This window comes from Cryptomeria japonica, chromosome 6 (genome assembly GCF_030272615.1).
Source record: "Cryptomeria japonica chromosome 6, Sugi_1.0, whole genome shotgun sequence".
Taxonomy (NCBI): Eukaryota; Viridiplantae; Streptophyta; class Pinopsida; order Cupressales; family Cupressaceae; genus Cryptomeria; species Cryptomeria japonica.
In genome coordinates, this window is record NC_081410.1 from 137,054,688 (window position 1) to 137,073,640 (window position 18,953).

The 18,953-nt window shown below is 39.1% G+C and overlaps 1 protein-coding gene across 2 annotated transcripts in view; it reads left to right on the forward strand.

The window, feature by feature from the left end:
• LOC131040517 (probable starch synthase 4, chloroplastic/amyloplastic) overlaps positions 1 to 18,953 on the forward strand; it is a 224,678-nt gene that overhangs the window by 188,019 nt on the left and 17,706 nt on the right. For both annotated transcript variants that reach the window (XM_057973461.2, XM_057973462.2), the window contains exons 15-16: positions 3,910 to 3,996; positions 4,112 to 4,183. In XM_057973461.2, the coding sequence (XP_057829444.1) occupies positions 3,910 to 3,996; positions 4,112 to 4,183 (159 nt within the window). The remainder of the gene's footprint in view (positions 1 to 3,909; positions 3,997 to 4,111; positions 4,184 to 18,953) is intronic.

Consider the following 18,953-nt stretch of genomic DNA (forward strand, 5'->3'; position numbering starts at 1 on the left):
GAGTCCCGTTTCTTTGCTCTAAACACACCCAAAAGGACCCAAGGCATTCAACGACTAAGGCAAGACTGAGAAAATAGCACTAACAATTCATAATCCGCATAACATGCAATCCAAACACCTCCCAGCATAGGGCGTTCACAGCAGAAAGTTCGACTTGCAATATAAAATCCATTACTTCAAGATAATCAATGAAAATTTACAAGAAGAATTGCCCAAGGCAAAGGAATTGAACAAGCAAATATCCAGAATGAGCTGACACACACACAAGGAGCTACGAATGTAAACATGCTTCAACCACACCAAACCAGTAGCCTAAAAGCACACACTGCAACACTCTGAAAGCAGAACACCACAAAAATCTTCATCTTCAATAAGCTCAATCTGCTCCTTTGGATGAGAAACAGCCACAAACTCAGTTAGGTGCTATCTCTCAAGCATGAAACTTAAGGCACTAGGAGGTATGCATTCCTCGAAGCAAGAGTTTGACAGAAATTCGATTTCACCCTCATTAGGCATTGCATTTCATTTTATTTCCTTTGCACTAGTTCGCCCAACTCACATTCACCCTTAATCACCATTTTTGATAAATATAAGACTCATAAAATAATGTGTAAAGTGGGCGCCCAACAATGACTTCCAAATAAAAATATAACTAAGGCAATATACTTAGAAAATCGCCCCATTTTGCCTTGAGTTATAATTTAATTATTAACACTATGTCGACCCCTTGAAGTCATATGCAAATTTCGCCTAGGCCATGGAGAAAAATAAAGTATTAAAAAATACTTCCTCTTCCAAATACTGAATACTGCCAAAATGAGTTGAGGCCAAGGGACTAAACTGCATTGTAGAAAAATAGTCATCTGAACTAAAATAATATTGCCGGAAATAGCCACTGAGCTGAGTTGTAGAACCCTTGCCAAAAATAGCACTGCTAAAATAGTACTTACTACAAATAGCATACTGCTAAAAATAGTAAGTATTCTCAAAGTGATTTTTACCACATTCTGAGCAACTGTCAAACTTACTAAAAATAGTAAGTCCAAAAAAGGTCTTTAGATCGATTTGCATGTTATACCATCACATAGCTCTCAGAAAACCCAGAAAAACCCAGAGAACATAGCTACCTCCGCCTCCACTTACTATAAATAGAAAGTCAATCAAACTCAATTGCTTGCTATGCATGTACCCTCATTGCGTAGCTTTCTAAAAACCCAAAAGGAATCCAAAATCCAAATTGACAAACTCCAACATGCAAGCCTTCGAAAATGCTGAAACATCCTCCCAGAGGTAGGAAACCCTAATTTCTGCTTTCGACTAGCTCCGAAATAGGCTAACGGTCAACTAAGTTGATTACTGCTGAGTTAGGGACATTACAGTAGGGTAAGAACACATGGAGTCAAATTGGCTAACATATAAATATGATGCTAAAGTTAAAAGTATGCAATTTTCAATCCTTTGGAGTGGACTGTGTTCCAATTTAGTAAGCACTCTGCTGCCTTGTTGCCTCCTTTTTGGTAGCATAGTCACCGGATTTCTTCAAAGTCTTTAGTCAGCTCCCTTCATTAAGGATCAAATTCAACTAACAATCCGGGCATCCTTCTTATATTGTAGCTCCATTTGGATTTGGGAAGCTACCTCCACAATCAACATTTGATTCCAAGGGACTTGGCAATTTTGAGGCCTTTCATGTCCACAGTTTCCTTTACTATGTCATTTTCTACACATCTATGAGATTAGACAACCTATTCTTTCAACAATTGGAACATTACATACCATCAATGAATCTTGAATTTATGTGCATCTATAGAATGCAAAATGCAGGTTCCTTTTGGTGATAGATCATCTCATTATCTACTGGCTTATTATTTTCTCAATCGTAACTCAATGTTGATACATTACTTTATAGTGAGCAAACCTCAGAATGAACATGAAAATTTGAACACACATCTAAAGCCTAAGTAAATCAAGAAAACTCAATATGGCGCAAATGAAAATTGTAGTACACATCATACATCTCTTAACACATATTTTTACTGACTTCACTTGAATTTAGTTGCCACTATTAAGTATTATTGTCAATTTATTCTGTTTCTAAAAGTCCTTCAAATATCCAGCAATGATGTTATAGGTTAATTAATAATTATGTAGCATAAGCTTAACGTCAACTTTTTAACTTGACTTCAACCTTCCAATGACAATTTCTGTGCATATATCTGGGATCAACTCTCCTTACCAATTGTGTGCTCAAGGCACTTATTTATAAACTCTCCTAGGAAATATTTAAACAAAAACAATGATAATATCATTAAGCTTTAAAGCAACTCAATGCTTATCCATTGAAAAGAGGCAAATAAACACTTCAATAGCCTAAAATAGGCTTTTCTCTACTTCAAAATTGTTTTCTCTTTAAAGCTGGCTGATTGGGATAAAGGTATCATTCTTTTGGGTGATTCTCACTTCAAAACTTAAAGATAGGTGTTTAAATCCATCCTTATTTGACTTATTTCCTTGCACGTTCTTTTAGGATGGTGTTACTAGGTGGAAATTATGTCTTTTTTATGTTTTAGATTTGAAACTTGAGTGCTTTGAAGTTATTGCTAGCTAAGTTGCCATTTTGAAGTTGTTTTGCCACACGTAAAGTGCAACTTTCCTCCTTCCATGCTACTATAACACTTCATACTTGCCAAGCACAATTTTGTAACCACACTACCATTTAAATTGCATTTTGCTAATGGTAATGCCACATGAAAAGTGTTACACCATATTTGTTTTCACTTATCTTACTGGCACAACATCTCTTGATATTATCCACTTTAATTACCACTTTTAATTGGCTCAAGCACTCGAAAAATGTGATATTCACTTAAGTTGATTGCATTTTCTCCTTGACACACTTTTGCAACACCTCTACCACCTTTGTTGCCATTTTAGATTGAGTTTGCCACTTTGGTCACCTCTTTGAACTGGCAATGCTACTTAGAAAGTGTGATTCTTACTTAGTCTTTTTACTTATCATATTAGTCACAGTTTCATGAGACAATTACCACCCTTGTTAGAACTTTAGAATGCATTGCCAGTAGTAAACTGCACCAGTAGCACTTGATTGGGACAAATTTGCTCCCTGCTGCACTTTTGCACTATCTTTGCCATCTTTATTGGCATTTTGTGTTGGCACAACCACTAGAATAAGTATGACGGAGCTCATGTTTTACTTGTGGTGTGCCTTTAGGATGACATTGCCAGCCTTTTGGCACATTTTCTCTTTTGCTTGGCCACTTGACATTTTGCTTGGCCTTCAATCCTTGGTGAAGCTTCAGGCTGCTTCTGGCATCTTTGAAGCAGAGTTTTCCTTGGCTTGATTTGCTTATGCTGATGTACCATTTCAAATGGATTGCTGGAGGAGTTCTTGACACTATGCCAATCTGATACCATTCTCCAAGTCTTTGAAAATTCCTTCTTTCCTTTTCAATGCTGGAGCTATCATTAGTTGAAGAACTTCTTCACCTATATTTTATATTTGACTCTGCAGTAGTTGGGAGTTTCTTTGTTCCATTTTGGTATGGTATAACCTTGAACAGTCTGCAACTAGACTGAGACAAAGACATTTTGCAACTTGACAAAGGAGAAAACTCAGCTAGCATTGACAACATGACAAAAAAGAACTGACTATAGGCAAAGTTTCATAGGATTACTTATATAATTATCAACACAATTAAGATTAAAATGAAAATTACTTATATAAGCAATATTGACCATGAAATCTGGATTTTTATTGAAAAACACAATAATGATCTTCTGATTATTTTTCTCATTGCTTCCTCATTAAAATTCCCTTTTTTTTGTAATCCCTATTTTGTTAAACAAGTCAATTAATCTAACTTTTAGTGATACTTGGTGTTTTGACAGGTTGGATGTGTTTGCTTGGATATTTCAGATGCAGATTTAATATTTATAAAGTCAGCTTTAACATCTGCATTTAGAAATGGAGCTCAGGTGCCTGGATATATTGCTTCTCTAACTATTGTTTGAGGAAACCTTTCTCAAGTTTTGTTTTAGACTTGAAGGTAATTCATTTTAGTGATTCTTTCCTAGTTTTCTTTGATGATAGTTTGTGCTCATGGGTGCAAGCAAAACTCCTCGAATTCAAGCAAGTCTGGAAAAACTACAAAAAGATTTCAAGGTAGTTTTGACTCATTCCTTGTCTGCTTATTCAGTGATCCTTTCTTTGCTGAAAACTAATTAGTATATTGGGCATCTAGTGACTGAAGAAACGTGTGGATCTTTCCTGCCTTTATTTTTGTTTATTGTATATCAAATTTGCATAATTAGGAAAGCTCAATGGTCTTAAGTTCAACCATGGATATTCTGGTAGACTTAAGTGCTTTCTGTGATGTGCAATTGTTCAAGATGTTCCTGGGATATTTCACTAGACAGACATTTGCCAGAACGAATAATAAATTATGCTTCCCTACTTTGCAAATGAAGAGTTTTTCTTTGATTGCAATGGAAAACTGCTGAAGTCATGCATCAATTTATAGAAACTTAGGCTATAGCAAACCCAATTGAAGGAACAAGTAAAGGAAACACAATAACTAGCACCAAACACACAAGTATCACACCATGTTTGCCCCAGTAAAATTCATGATGGGAAAAAAACCATTAAGATATGGCATTGCCTTATGTAAGAATTTCATGTGAATAGAGCTATGCATGTGCCACGTACTACTCTATTTGGTATGCATTATTATTTTTGTTCATTATTTCAAGTATTAGTTAAACAAATAGGGAAGTAAGCACCAAGTTGATTCAAGGAAGAGGCTTATGCCAACATATTGCAAAGGATGGTAACTTGGAAAAAGATAATGTAAAATAATAGATGATGTATCAAGTTTGTCATGGTTTTTATCATCTACTCTATTGATGAACGGTATCACGAAATTGCATATTTTCTTACATATGGCAGTTGTTCAAGACATATATATTGTAAACGACAAAGACTGCTAAAGTTACAATTATAGAAATATGTCATTTGGAAGGATTTCTTGTACAAATGCAGCTTGGATGGTACTTCCTAAGATCTTTGAGCAAAGAACAATATATTAAGTTACTTCAAGGTTTTCACAATCAAGCTTGCAGTGATCATTTCTCATCTCATTAGTGTTCAAAATATTGGGTGCTCACTATTAGTCGCCTACTTTGTTCAAACATGCATATGAATGGGTTTGAGGATGTCATTCACATTAGCAGTTTGTTGGGAAATTGAAGATAGCAACTATATATACGAAGCCTTTAATTGATGCTCCATTTTACTAGTGGATTGTTGGCATTGCGGGGCCAATATATCCAAATTCAAGCAAAAGGCATGTTTATGTGTTTATTGCAACAAATTATTTTACCAAGCACGTGGAAGCCGTCCACCAAAAGAGCAACATCTAAGGTAGTCTATAACTTCATTAAGAATATCTTTTCTCACTTCAAAGTGCAAAGGGAAATAGTCACCAATAATGCCTCAATTTTTTCATCAAAGGAGATTATGAATTCCTGTTGTGTATATGACATACTCCTATTCATTCATTGGACTATTATCCATGAGGAAATGGTGAGGTGGAATCCTCAAATAAGAAGTGTTACTATCATACACAAGTTGGTAGAATAAAATTAGAGAGCATGGCACATGAAATTATTTGATGCACTTTAAGATGATAGTAGCACACCAAAGAGCGCAATTAGGACCTCCCTTGTTTCTATCATGAATGGGACATAGTTAATATTACCCATCACCCTTGAATTGTTAGCATTACAGTTTTCTTCAATTGTTCAAGATGGTTGATTCAAGGATCCAATTGATAAGTGGATTATTTATCTTTTCAATCTTGAAGAAGAAAGAACATAAATAAGTTGACAAGATTATAGAGCATCAAACATCAAACACATGTGAAGAAGGTTTTTGACAAAAAGGCTTAACATAGGCATTTCATCATTGAAGATCAATTTTTGCTATGGGATAAGCTTCATGAGTCCAAATGAATGCACAAAAAATTTGATTCCTTATTGTTTGTTTTTTCCAAAATCCAACATGTGGAAACAATATGTACTATCTTTATTGAATGGATCGTAAACAACTACCTATTGACGTGTCTAAAGTCGCATCGCTGCAACTCTATCCGGCCAACGCAGAATAGAATGATGTCGCAGAGTATCCTATCCTCTCTTGTATAAGGAAGCTCTAATGTTGCTTTTAATCGATCAAAGGGGACAACCTCAAGGTTTCAATTGTCAAGTCATGACAACAGGATAGCTCAACAGTTTGATGTGTTTTGCTGGAAACACCTTTTAGGATTAATGAGAGTCCCAAAGATACTGAGAGGGGGGGGTGAATCAGTATCTAACCGGTTGATAGAATATTTAACCTTATTAAGTATTTTGCATTCCAAAACAATGTACCGGTAAACAAGAATTAATGCAATAAATATGAACAGTAAAGACAACATAGAAAGCACACCATAACACAAGATGTTTAACGAGGAAACCCGGTGTGGGAAAAACCTCAGTGGGATTTGTGACCCACAATATTCACTCACTGGCCAATGAATGGATATTACTTACAAGAGGGGCGTGCACTTTCAGGAAGGCCAACTACCTAGACCTCACTGCTCAATTACAAAAGGAAGTCTCACTGACTTACAAAATGGATTATGAGAATCCAATATAATGTACTGCTATAATTCAGCATCTGCTATGCCAGGTTCAGTATCGGTTTAAGATCATGCTATAACCATAAACCTTATACAAAATCTGCCTTAATATTCACTTATCACTTCTACATCCATCCTATCTCCTTATAAAATGATTTACAAGATTGCATACATATGAGTCTTATTACAATATGCCATGTCGGCTTTACAAAAGATATTTACAATTAAATACAATAAACAAAATCCTGTCGGCTGGGGTGTCGGTATACATTGTTGTCGCTGTTGGTGAAGTGTCTGCCGGTGCCGATGCTTGCTGGTGATTTACAAGATGAATGCTGGGTGGCTGCCTGTAGGTTGCCGGTAGGTTGTCATAGATGACAACACCATCATTTCTCACTAGAGTGTAGAATGCCAACAATCTCCCCCTTTGGCGTTGATGGCAACACTCGTGAGAAAAATCCAGAAATCTGTCCCAAAAATGAAGTCCAAAAATTTTACCAAAAATGTGTGCTCCCCCTGAGCAGATCTCCTCTGACCATTTTTCTCTGTCCATGAAAGATCCCTGATGGATCCCCTTGCTGATTTGCTGTAATTTTTAAAATAATAAACTATATTTTCCTGTGATTTTTGCTAATGGTCTTACAGAATAGAGAGAAGTTGTAGAATGTTTGGTTTCTTTTTGTATTTTTTTGAATATATAAGCAAGTAATGAATAAAGAACAACAAATAAGGAAGGAAACTGAAACAAGTAAGAACATTCAATTAAATCAGAATTGATACAAATTGTACCAGGCAGATTTCTGATTTATAATATCCAGATTATTCCCTACGCGCTGGGGATGTGCTTACATCCAATAATGGCACCAACTGAAGGGTAGGCGATGAACACAAACCAAGAAAACCAACTATGGCTGAATGAAAGTCTTCACCACTTCCAGCATATAGTGTACCTGCTATAATGGTGGCATCAAGCTGAAATAATCACGCCCCAGCTAGGAAATTCAACCACCCTGCTGAAACCCTCACCAAGCAATCTGAATCTCCACAACGAATAGCGCATACAGTTTGACCAATAATGCCAATGCCAAAAAAATCCACTGCCAATCAATAGCTGAGGGCTACGTCCCAGCTAGTACCAATCATGGGGTTTGCATCCTAGATTGAAGAATTGCTCTACCAGAGCAATATCTCACCAAACAAGTTTTCAATATGTAAAAGATAATGAGAAATTAGGTTTCCTTCTCCTTATATCTCTTTCCTTCCAAATCGAATCCTAAAAATATATGAAAAGTGCGTTTTAATATAAAGTCATTTCCCAATATTGGGCGCCCAAGTATAGAGAAAACACCACTTTTTCAATATAAAATACCTCCAATCGCCAAAAGGACCCTGGCAAGTGAAAATCATTTAGAAAAGTTCAAGACCTTTCCAACGAGCTATAACACATGGGTATACGAATCCAGAGGAAGCTAAAAACCCCTTATTATTCTGAAATGGCTTTAGACATAGCCTTATTTAAAATATTAAAACGCTAACTTAGGAAATATTTAAATATATTAAAAATATAACCCAAATAGCTACAGAAAGCTCGAAACACACCAAAAGCCTGAAACTGAACCTGTCACCTGTTTGTGACTGATGTTGAAAATCATGGATCAACTGGCAGTCTCATCCCTAAAATATAGGGATGCTCCTAGAAACTAGGAAACACACCCAAATCTTGTGAAACTGAAACCAAGGAATGGTCTCATGGAACCCCAACCCTGGATGCTGTCACAACCTCCTAAAAGTAGGAACTGCCTCCTAAAATCAAGGAACTGCTCCAAATTGGTCTACTACTGCCAGAAACACCAAATCCAAACTCTAAATATCCTGACTGAGTCTCTATCCACCATTGCCAGCCTACAAGACTCCATAATAGGCTAACTCACAGGTCTTTGCTAGACAGAGCTAAAGAGGGGACATGACAATTCTCCCCTCTCAAAGATGCTTGCCCACAAGCAACTGCAAAGCTGGATGCTGCAAAATAGCCTCTCCTTCTCAAGTGGCGTCCTCTATGGGGAGACCCCTCCAGCGAACCATGTAGTCCCGAATCACCCTGCTCCTCAGTCGGCGTTCCCTCTCTTCCAAAATCTCCTCAGGAACCAACGTTAGCTTACCTTCCTCATCCAAGGGAGGTAGATCGAGAGATGCTACAATATGTTGCCCCAGTGCCTTTTTCAGACAGGACACGTGGACACATTATGAATCCGAATGCCAGGTGGTAACTCAATCTCGTAGGCAACCTCTCCAACATGCCTGAGAATCCTGTATGGCCCGTAAAAACGAGGCTTGAGCTTCTCAGCTCACCCCTTTTAAGGGTGCTCTGCTGGTAAGGTTGCAGACGTAGGAAAACCATATCGTCCACCTCAAATACCCTCTCAGTCTTGTGTCGATCAGCATAGACCTTGTGCTGATTCTGTGCCTGCTGTAAATTCTCCTTGAGAGATCTCATGATATCCTGGTTCTCCTGTAACCAATCCTGTGCCAAAGGAGCCCTGTTGTCACCTACAGCCAGATCAACAAAAGATAATGCATCGTAACCTTAGAGGGCTCTGAAAGAAGTCATAGCAATAGACATATGGTGTGTAGTATTATAACAATACTCACCCAAATACAACCAACGCACCCATGCCTTCTGCTGTCCTGCCACATAGTTGTGCAAATACCCCTCAACCCACTTATTAACAATCTCGGTCTGCCCATCTGTCTGTGGGTGATAGCTGGTACTAGGTGTCAATTCCATACTTGCGAGCCTGAAAAGTTCTTGCCAGAAAGAACTCATGAACCTGCTATCCCTGTCACTCACTATGGTCTTGGGGAGGCCATGGAGTCTAAAGACCTCTCTGAAAAATAGCTTAGCTACCTGAGATGCTGTGAAATCAACTACAATAGGAAAAAAGTGGGCATATTTAGTTAACCTGTCCACTATGACGTAGATACAATCTTTCCTCTAAACTCGAGGAAGATCTGTAATGAAATCCATAGAGATCCCTGTCCACTTTTGTTCCGGTATAGGTAAGGGCTGCAACAAACCAGCAGGAAAAGTATGCTTAGACTTATTCTGTTGGCATGTCATACACTCACGGACATGACGTAGAACATCATCTTTGAGACCCTTCCAAGATAATCTCTCCCGAACCACCCTGTAAGTCTTACCATACCCTGGGTGTCTTGCGGTAGGAGTATCATGGTAAGCATGTAGAATCTGTTCCTTCAACTGAGAACCCGAAACAAGATATACCCTACCTTTGTAGTAAATGATATCATCCAATACCAATCCATCCATGATCTCACAAGCATGCTGATTTTTGGAGTACTCAACTAAAAGTTGAGCCTTCCAATCTGCTGAAATCTCACTCAATGAGCATAGGGCAGCAAGTGATGGTTTCCTAGAAAGTGCATCAGCAACAGTATTATTCTTTCCCTTAATGAATTCAATGTCAAAATCATAGGCCTGGATCTTGCTTACCCATTTTTGTTGACGATCATTGAGCTCTGTCTGATCAAGGAAATACTTCAAATTGTTGTGGTCTGTTCTTACCATGAATTTGCTGCCAACAAGATACTGTCTGAACTTGGCTAATGCATGCATAATAGCCAACATTTCCTTATCATATGTAGAATGCAACCTCTCATTATCACGCAACTTCCTACTCTCGTAAGCAATGGGATGTCTGTTCTGCATCAACACCGCTCCAATGCCCACACCTGAAGCATCACACTCAAGTACAAATGGCTGCGAGAAGTCAGGGAGTGCCAAAACTGGACAAGTGCTCATAACCTCCTTGAGTCTGTCAAAGACCCCCTGTGCCTGTTCTGTCCATCTGAAAGCTCCTCTCTTTGTGAGATCTGTCAAGGGTGCTGCCAATTGAGAGAAGCCCCTCACAAATCTCCTGAAGTAAGCACATAGACCGAGGAATCCACGTAACTCAGTAATGTTCTGAGGGCAGGGCCAATCACGAATCGCCTGAATTTTCTCCTCATGCACCTTCACCCCATCAGCACTGATCACATGACCCAAATATAAGACCTCTCTAAGTCCAAACTCACATTTGGACAACTTAGCAAATAGAGACTGACTCTCCATGATGCTAAGTACCTCCTCAACATGTCTCAGATGGTCCTCCCAAGTACAACTGTAAATCAGGATATCGTCAAAGAACACTAGAACCGACTTCCTCAATTGCTTGTTGAAGATATGGTTCATACAGGACTGGAAAGTGGCTAGCGCATTGGTAAGGCCAAAAGGCATCACCAGAAACTCATAGTGCCCATAGTGACAACGGAAAGCAGTCTTGTGTACATCCTCTGCTCGTACACGAATTTGATGATAGCCTGAACGAAGATCAATCTTAGAGAAGTAGATAGCTCCATGAAGCTCATCCAACAACTCATCAATGCGTGGAATAGGATATCTGTTCTTGATTGTCTTCTTGTTCAACGCCCGGTAATCAATACACATCCACAGAGTCCCATCCTTCTTCTTAACAAGCACCACAGAAGAAGCAAAGGGGCTAGAGCTAGGGCGAATGAAGCCCATGTCCAACAACTCATGAATAGTCTTCTCAATCTCATCCTTGTATGCTCTAGGATGACGATACAGAGTGGTAATCATTGGCTTAGCTCTATCCTCCATCTCTATCCCATGCTCAAACCCTCTATCTGGAGGTACATCAGGAGGTATGTCACCAAAGACTCTGCCATGCCGGTCCATTACCGACTGAATATCAACATGAAACGCCCCGCCATCCTGAGGTGTAGGTGTTTTGGACTTCACCAAACAACGTGTAGCCCAAATCACAGCATCGTGTCTAATAATAGTCTCCATCCTGCGAGAAGACACCTCTTTAGGTCCACCGTCTGAAGCTGCCCTCAAAATTATCTTCTTCCCGCCAGACAGGAACTCTAACTGCATGTGGTGGTGATCAATAATATACCTCCCAATACCCTGTAACCATTGCATGCCCAAAACCACATCATAGTCCTCCAGAGGTAGAATATAAATGTCATCTGCCAAGGTATAATCCCCCATCTGAATGCTAAGCTGTGGAATCCTCCTAGTACAGCCCAAAACTGCACCATTCGCAACCTTCACTCCAAAACCATCAAATACCTCAGACTGTAACCCACGCCACTCAACCAACTTCTGATCAATGAAGTTGTGAGTGGCCCCTATATCTACCAAGATCATGACTCGCTGCCTCTGTAATGTACCTTTCAATCAAAAGGCATGAAATTTGGGATAACTGGAAAGGGTAGCCATAGTCACTTTCACTGCCGCCAAGGGTTCAGGAATGCCTATCTCCAACTGCGGTTGTTCCTGCATAGTCTCCTCTAGGTTGTCCTCAGTATCAGTGTCTGGTATCTCCTCATCCCCAAACTCAGATGTTACCTCAATCAAGTGAACCTTGCCCTTACCCATGCAACGATGTCCAAGTTCCCAAGGCTTTTTGCAGGAAAAACATAGTTTCTTCCTCCTCAATTCATTCCGTGTCTCCTGGTCCATCCTAGGAGGTCTAGCTGACTGTCCATCTCTAAACTGTGAGGTGTTGGCCTTCTGTGGAGGCCGTGAGTCTCTAAAAGGTTTCTTATATGTCTGATAAGAAGTAGGAGTGGTATCCAACCTCAATGTCACATCGATGGCATCCTTAAGGGTGGCTAGATTGAAGGCGTGTACCATTCCCTTAAGCCTGTCCTGCAGTCCCTCAATGAATAACATAACACTGCGCCTCTGGGGCATGTCAGGCACCATAACTGCAATACGCTGGAACTCATTGACATAAGCTTCTGCATGCCCAGTCTGTCTCAGATGTGCCAACTCCCTATAATAGAGCTCTGTGTCCTTACGGTCAAATCGAGAAATGAGGCGCTCAGTGAACTCTGCATAGGAGTGGATCATGGCGTGGTCCTGGGTGACCAATCCATGGTGCCACCAGTCATAGGCAACCCCCTCTAAATGCAAGACGACAAACTGAATGGCCTCACCTTCCGACATGGGTCTCAGTGATAGATATATATCCAGCTTGTGCACCCATGCTCGTGCACTCGTCCCATCAAATGTAGCCAATGTGATCTTCCCAGTAGCTCTACTGAGGTCATAGTTCTGCTGCTGAGGCCTATAGCCCCAGTCTCCTCTGAACCTGGTGGTATCTCTATGCTGTGCACAATATTTAGGAAAAGGAAAAGCATCCCTAACCTCTGGGGGTAGGGCTCTCCACTCAGCTATAGGCGCCTTGACTGAATCCTGAAATTCCACCTCTGGTGGCTCTACCTGTACCGGCTACTCACCTGGTATAAACTGAGGAAGTAATGGTCTATCCCTAACTGGTGTATGATGTCTCTCACGCCTAGGGGAATGATGAGAGCTCCCAGCTGATGTATGAGATCCATGACTATGCTGGCTTCCAGCCACAGACACTGATCTACTCTGTCTACCTCTGTGTCTATCCCTTCCAACCGCTTCAGGGTAACTTGTATTCTGTCTAAGGTCTTAACAATCCTGGGCTGGGTAGTGATGAGGGTCCTCATCAGCTCTCTCTCTTGTCTGTCTTCCTCAGCCTGATTTACTCCGGCGCCCACCTGTTCATCTGCCATAATAGGTTCCTATTCTCTTCCACACTCAGGCTTGTACTGAGCTCTTCTGCAGGTAATATCTGTATATGTCACTTCTTCCCGGATGCATAGAAAAAATAAAGCTTAACCCCACAGGCTGGCAGGCAAATAGTTCTAATACCACTAAAAGATCCCTGATGGATCCCCTTGCTGATCTGCTGTAATTTTTAAAATAATAAACTATATTTTCCTGTGATTTTTGCTAATGGTCTTACAGAATAGAGAGAAGTTGTAGAATGTTTGGTTTCTTTTTGTATTTTTTTGAATATATAAGCAAGTAATGAATAAAGAACAACAAATAAGGAAGGAAACTGAAACAAGTAAGAACATTCAATTAAATCAGAATTGATACAAATCGTACCAAGCAGATTTCTGATTTATAATATCCAGATTATTCCCTACGCACTGGGGATGTGCTTACATCCAATAATGGCGCCAACTGAAGGGTAGACGATGAACACAAACCAAGAACACCAACTATGGCTGAATGAAAGTCTTCACCACTTCCAGCGTATAGTATACCTGTTGTAATGGTGGCATCAAGCTGAAACAATCACGCCCTAGCTAGGAAATTCAACCACCTTGCTGAAACCCTCACCAAGCAATCTGAATCTCCACAAGGAATAGCGCGTACAGTCTGACCAATAATGCCAATGCCAAAAGAATCCATTGCCAATCAATAGCTGAGGGCTAGGTCCCAGCCAGTACCAATCATGGGGTTTGCATCCCAGATTGAAGAATTGCTCTACCAGAGCAATATCGCACCAAACAAGTTTTCAATATGTAAAAGATAATGAGAAATTAGGTTTCCTTCTCCTTATATCTCTTTCCTTCCAAATCGAATCCTAAAGATATATGAAAAGTGCGCTTTAATATAAAGTCATATTTCCCAATATTGGGCACCCAAGTATAGAGAAAACACCACTTTTTCAATATAAAATAACTCCAATCGGCAAAAGGACCCTGGCAAGTGAAAATCATTTAGAAAAGTTCAAGACCTTTCCAACGAGCTATAACACATGGGTATACGAATCCAGATGAAGCTAAAAACCCCTTATTACTCTGAAATGGCTATAGACATAGCCTTATTTAAAATATTAAAATGCTAACTTAGGAAATATTTAAATATATTAAAAATATAACCCAAATAGCTATAGAAATCTCGAAACACACCAAAACCCTGAAACTGAACCTGTCACCTGTTTGTGACTGATGTCAGAAATCATGGATCAACTGGCAGTCTCATCCCTAAAATCTAGGGATGCTCCTAGAAACTAGGAAACACACACAAATATCCTGAAACTGAAACCAAGGAATGGTGTCATGGAACCCCAACCCTAGACGCTGTCACAACCTCCTAAAAGTAGGAATTGCTCCAAAGTGGTCTACTACTACCAGAAACACCAAATTCAAACACTGAATATCCTGACTGAGTCTCTATCCACCATTGCCGGCCTACAAGACTCCATAATAGGCTAACTCATAGGTCTCTGCTAGACAGAGCTAAAGAGGGGACATTACAGTCCACTACTCCCCCTTTGACATCAATGACAAAGGTTGTCAAAAATTGTCAAATGAGTGTAGATTTTAGCTTGAACTTTGTAACCGGTTGGTTACAATCTGGAATACGTCTGCTAATACCAAGTTTAAGCATTGTAAAAACCTGTTACTGTTCTTCATAGCTGCCTCAGTTCTCTGAATTGTACCGGTGAGATGATGCATATGTTCCTCCGGTGTCTTTTGTCCTTAACTTAATGCCTGAGAGATTTCTTTCCTTAGAGAGATGAGGTTATCTAACTTAGGACTGAGTTTGTACTTAAGCTCTCTGGCTTTTCCCTTTAACCTTTCCTTCTCGTTCTCTAACTTCTCCAGTTTTTCCTCAAATCCAGCAATTTGTTGTTCAATAATTGATATAGGTTCAGATGAACCAATGATATTATCAGCTATATTATTTATCTCCTTTTGAACTTTGCTAATTTCCTTATCAATGTCAACTGTCAACATATTTTTCTTGCTAGCATCTCTGTACAGTTCTTTATACTCCAAAATTGTTTTATTCAGTGCCAGTAAAAGTGTATTGATGTGTTCCGTGCACTTGTTTATTGTTTCCTCAAAGAATTTTCCTTTTTCCTTTTCCATTTTCTCCTTGAGTGTTTCCTCATTAATTTGATCAACTATCAGTATATTACAAGTAATATATTTAGACAATGTGTCTAACTGACTTAAAGAATCCTTTACATTATCTAAATTGCATTTGGGTGCAATCATCTTAAGAATAGGAATTGTGTCATCAATTGCCTTATAGGCGAATGCATTACAATCTGTTATTTTCTTTATTAAATCCAAAAGTACTTCAGTCACATTAGTAGGTCTAAATTCTGTTAGTGAAGTACTAGATGTCTAGCCAACTACTTTTACAATTTTTGTGCTTCCGGTGGGAGTAACCAGTTTGCCTAAATCAACCTCTGGTGGGTTAGTCTGTGTCTGCATTTCTGCTAGCAATGGTTTTGGTTTCTCTGTGGTTGCCGATTTCACTACCTGAATGTGTACCTGTGCCTCTATTGGTTTCTCAATTTGTTTTTCTGTGTTATCCACTGCCGGTGTCTCAGTTACTGTCTCTACAGGTTTCTTAGTGCTTGCATCAACACTACCAGTAACCATTCCACTGTCCAATGTTTGCTCAGCTTGTGTCTTAATCCCAATACTATTTGCCTGTGTTCCAACCTCAATATTAACTGTCAGTTGCTCAGTAGCAATATTATTTTTCTTTTCCTCTGTGTTGTCCTTATCAACTACAATGTTTACTTCCTAAGCGTCAATATTCATAGTGTACAAAATTTCTGACTCAGGGTTGGTATCCTCATGTGGTGTATCCACATTCTCAATAGCCGGTGTGCTATTAGTCTGTACCGGTGGAGTAACCGAAGGTGGTGGTAGGTTGTCAGTTACTTTAATGTTTGGTAATCCACCTACTTTACCTTTCCCTTTGTCTTTGTCCTTTTGTTAAACTTTGAAAGTTTTTGGTCTTTTCAACTCTTCCTGTTTTTCCTTCAACAAAGAAAATATCCCATTTGTCTTTTGTTTCTTCTGCAATTTCATTTACCTTGCCAGCCATTAGGCTCACATGCCGGTGTCCACTTGCAAAAACTGATCTGTTAGCTCTACTAGTTAATTCATCAATTTCTTCTACAAAGTTGACTGGATATACAGCTAGTAGTTTTTCAATCTTCAGTTTCTTGTCAAGCTCCATGACTGCAATCCTTTTTGCATCTAACCACCTATATAATTCACTAGGCAAATCATCTACAACTTCAATTAATACTTTCTGGTATATAACAAGATGTAGTATTATGCTATTCTCAATACTTTCTTTCCCTTCACTAGTGAATGTATTGTATAGTTTGCTAACATTAGCTAAGTTGCCTTCATCAGTTATTTCATTCAATAAGTTATCCAATGGTGGTTTAACCTGTTGTTGCTTTTTCTTCTTTGGTGTCAACTTCTTTGCCGGTGGTCTCACTGCCTATTGCTTCTGCCTTGGTGTTCTTGTTTTCTTGGGAGGAGGAGAGGGTACCGGTGATGGTTTTCTCTTCCTATCAACTTGCTTAAACTCAGCAAGAATTTCACTATCAGAGGATGTACCAACCGGTGAGAGATGTGCCTCCGATTGTAATCCTTCTAAGTCACTTTCCTTTATTTTAGTTATGTTCATGACATTTTCTTTAATTTCCTTAACTTGTTTAGATGCACTTCTTATGTATTTTTCTCTTTTCTTTCTCTATTTCAATGTTTGTACATCACTTTCTATTATTTGTGCATTTCCAAAAACCTTTTCTTCCAGTTCTCTAGGGGCTTCTAATAAGGCTTTGGCATAAGTTTCAATGATATTTACATCTGCCTCATATCCCATTTTTGTTACCCATACAGTTCTAGGAAGAACTACCTCCATCCAGATCTCATCCTTTTTAATTACAAAACATATTTCCTTTTCATACTTGTCTACAATACTTTGTGGTAATCTCTCTCTTGTTTTCATTTTTGCTTTGAATGTTTTGAAGTACTCTGTTATATTGTTATCCATATCAGTGCCCATAACGGTGAAGATTTCTAACAAGTGTTTGCCTACCGGTATATCATAACCAAAGTCTTTCTTACCAATACCGGGAACCTCTTTTGTGAGATACAACATCAGATATACCAAAAGATTGCCAAAACAAAAAGTACCTTTCTTATCACCTTTGATCTTTTTCAGGTTGTCTATCAACTCATCTTTTAACCACTCACATACATCTATTTTTGCATCATTGTTGACCATGTCATATGCACTTTTAATACAAAGACTGGAAACAGAGTTGAGTCGGTTTGCATGTGTGGTTTTGTAACCTAGGATCATGCTTATAAATCTGACTTCCTCATCCTTAACATCATTTACTCTCAGGGATCTGCTATCATAGGTTGCTCCTGTTAATGTCATGACAGTGTTATTAGGAACCTTCTTAGTTTTATTTGGCCTGCTACCGGTGGATGGTAAACCAGTCACTACCCTAACTGCTTCTCTAGTGATTTTGCAAACAGAATCCAGCCAAAAGAATTCTCCATGGACTCTGCTAAGGACAATCCTTACTACCTTCTTAGGAAAATCAGGGATGTCCAAGATTTCCACAAAACCTAAAATTTCAATTACCTTGTGTTCAGGTTTTACTTTTCCACTTTCATCACAGATAAAGTTTTAAACATTTTCAATATTTCCTCTGAACCTAATTCCTCAATATTGCAATGAATATAGATTTTAGGGTCTTCAGCATATGCAACACCTTTTGGAATTTTTGAAAAAGCACCTAGGGAATCACCCTGTTTCACTATCTCGGGAATGATCTTAAAAACGGGCCTAGGGCGTTTCACGACTTCTACAACAGTAGGGTTTGCAATAAATTCCGGAGCAGAGGAGGAAGCCATTGATAAATACCTTAATTTGCCTGATAATGGTTTGAGTGCTCGAAAGAACTTGCTTCACTTCTTCGCTTTGGATGCCTTCGCTCGGATTTCGCGCTCTTTGAAAGTTTGAATGCTTGGTGAATTGGAGGGAAAATCATTGATTTATAATGTCTTTTCCTCCAACAACCGCAATAAATGCTCACCGGTTAAGTGAAACTTAACACATCTGCCGGTAAAGAAGAAGTCCATCTTCTCACCATCAACCGAGGGTGAACTTGCATGATTTTCAACTTGTTGCAATACCCCCAAGGGTTACTTTTTCAGTTGGATGAAGAGTCTCCTGCCAGTGGAGTAATACTCTGTTCTACCGATGAAGAAATAGTCTCATCAACATTCTGGTCTATCTTTCTAATCCATTGTCTTGAAAATTCTTGCTTTACCTCATCAACCTTCTCTTTTCCTTTTAAACTGGGTCCTTTATTGTTTGCCGGTGAAGTCTTGCTTCTACAAAATTTTGCAATATGTCCAATCTTGTTACAAGCATAACAAGTCACATTGTTTTTCTGAATAGCCTTTCCATATCCTATGCCGATCTGTGTTCTGCATTGATTAGATAAGTGCCCAAATCTTCCACAAACATAACATCTTACATTCATTCTGCAGTTT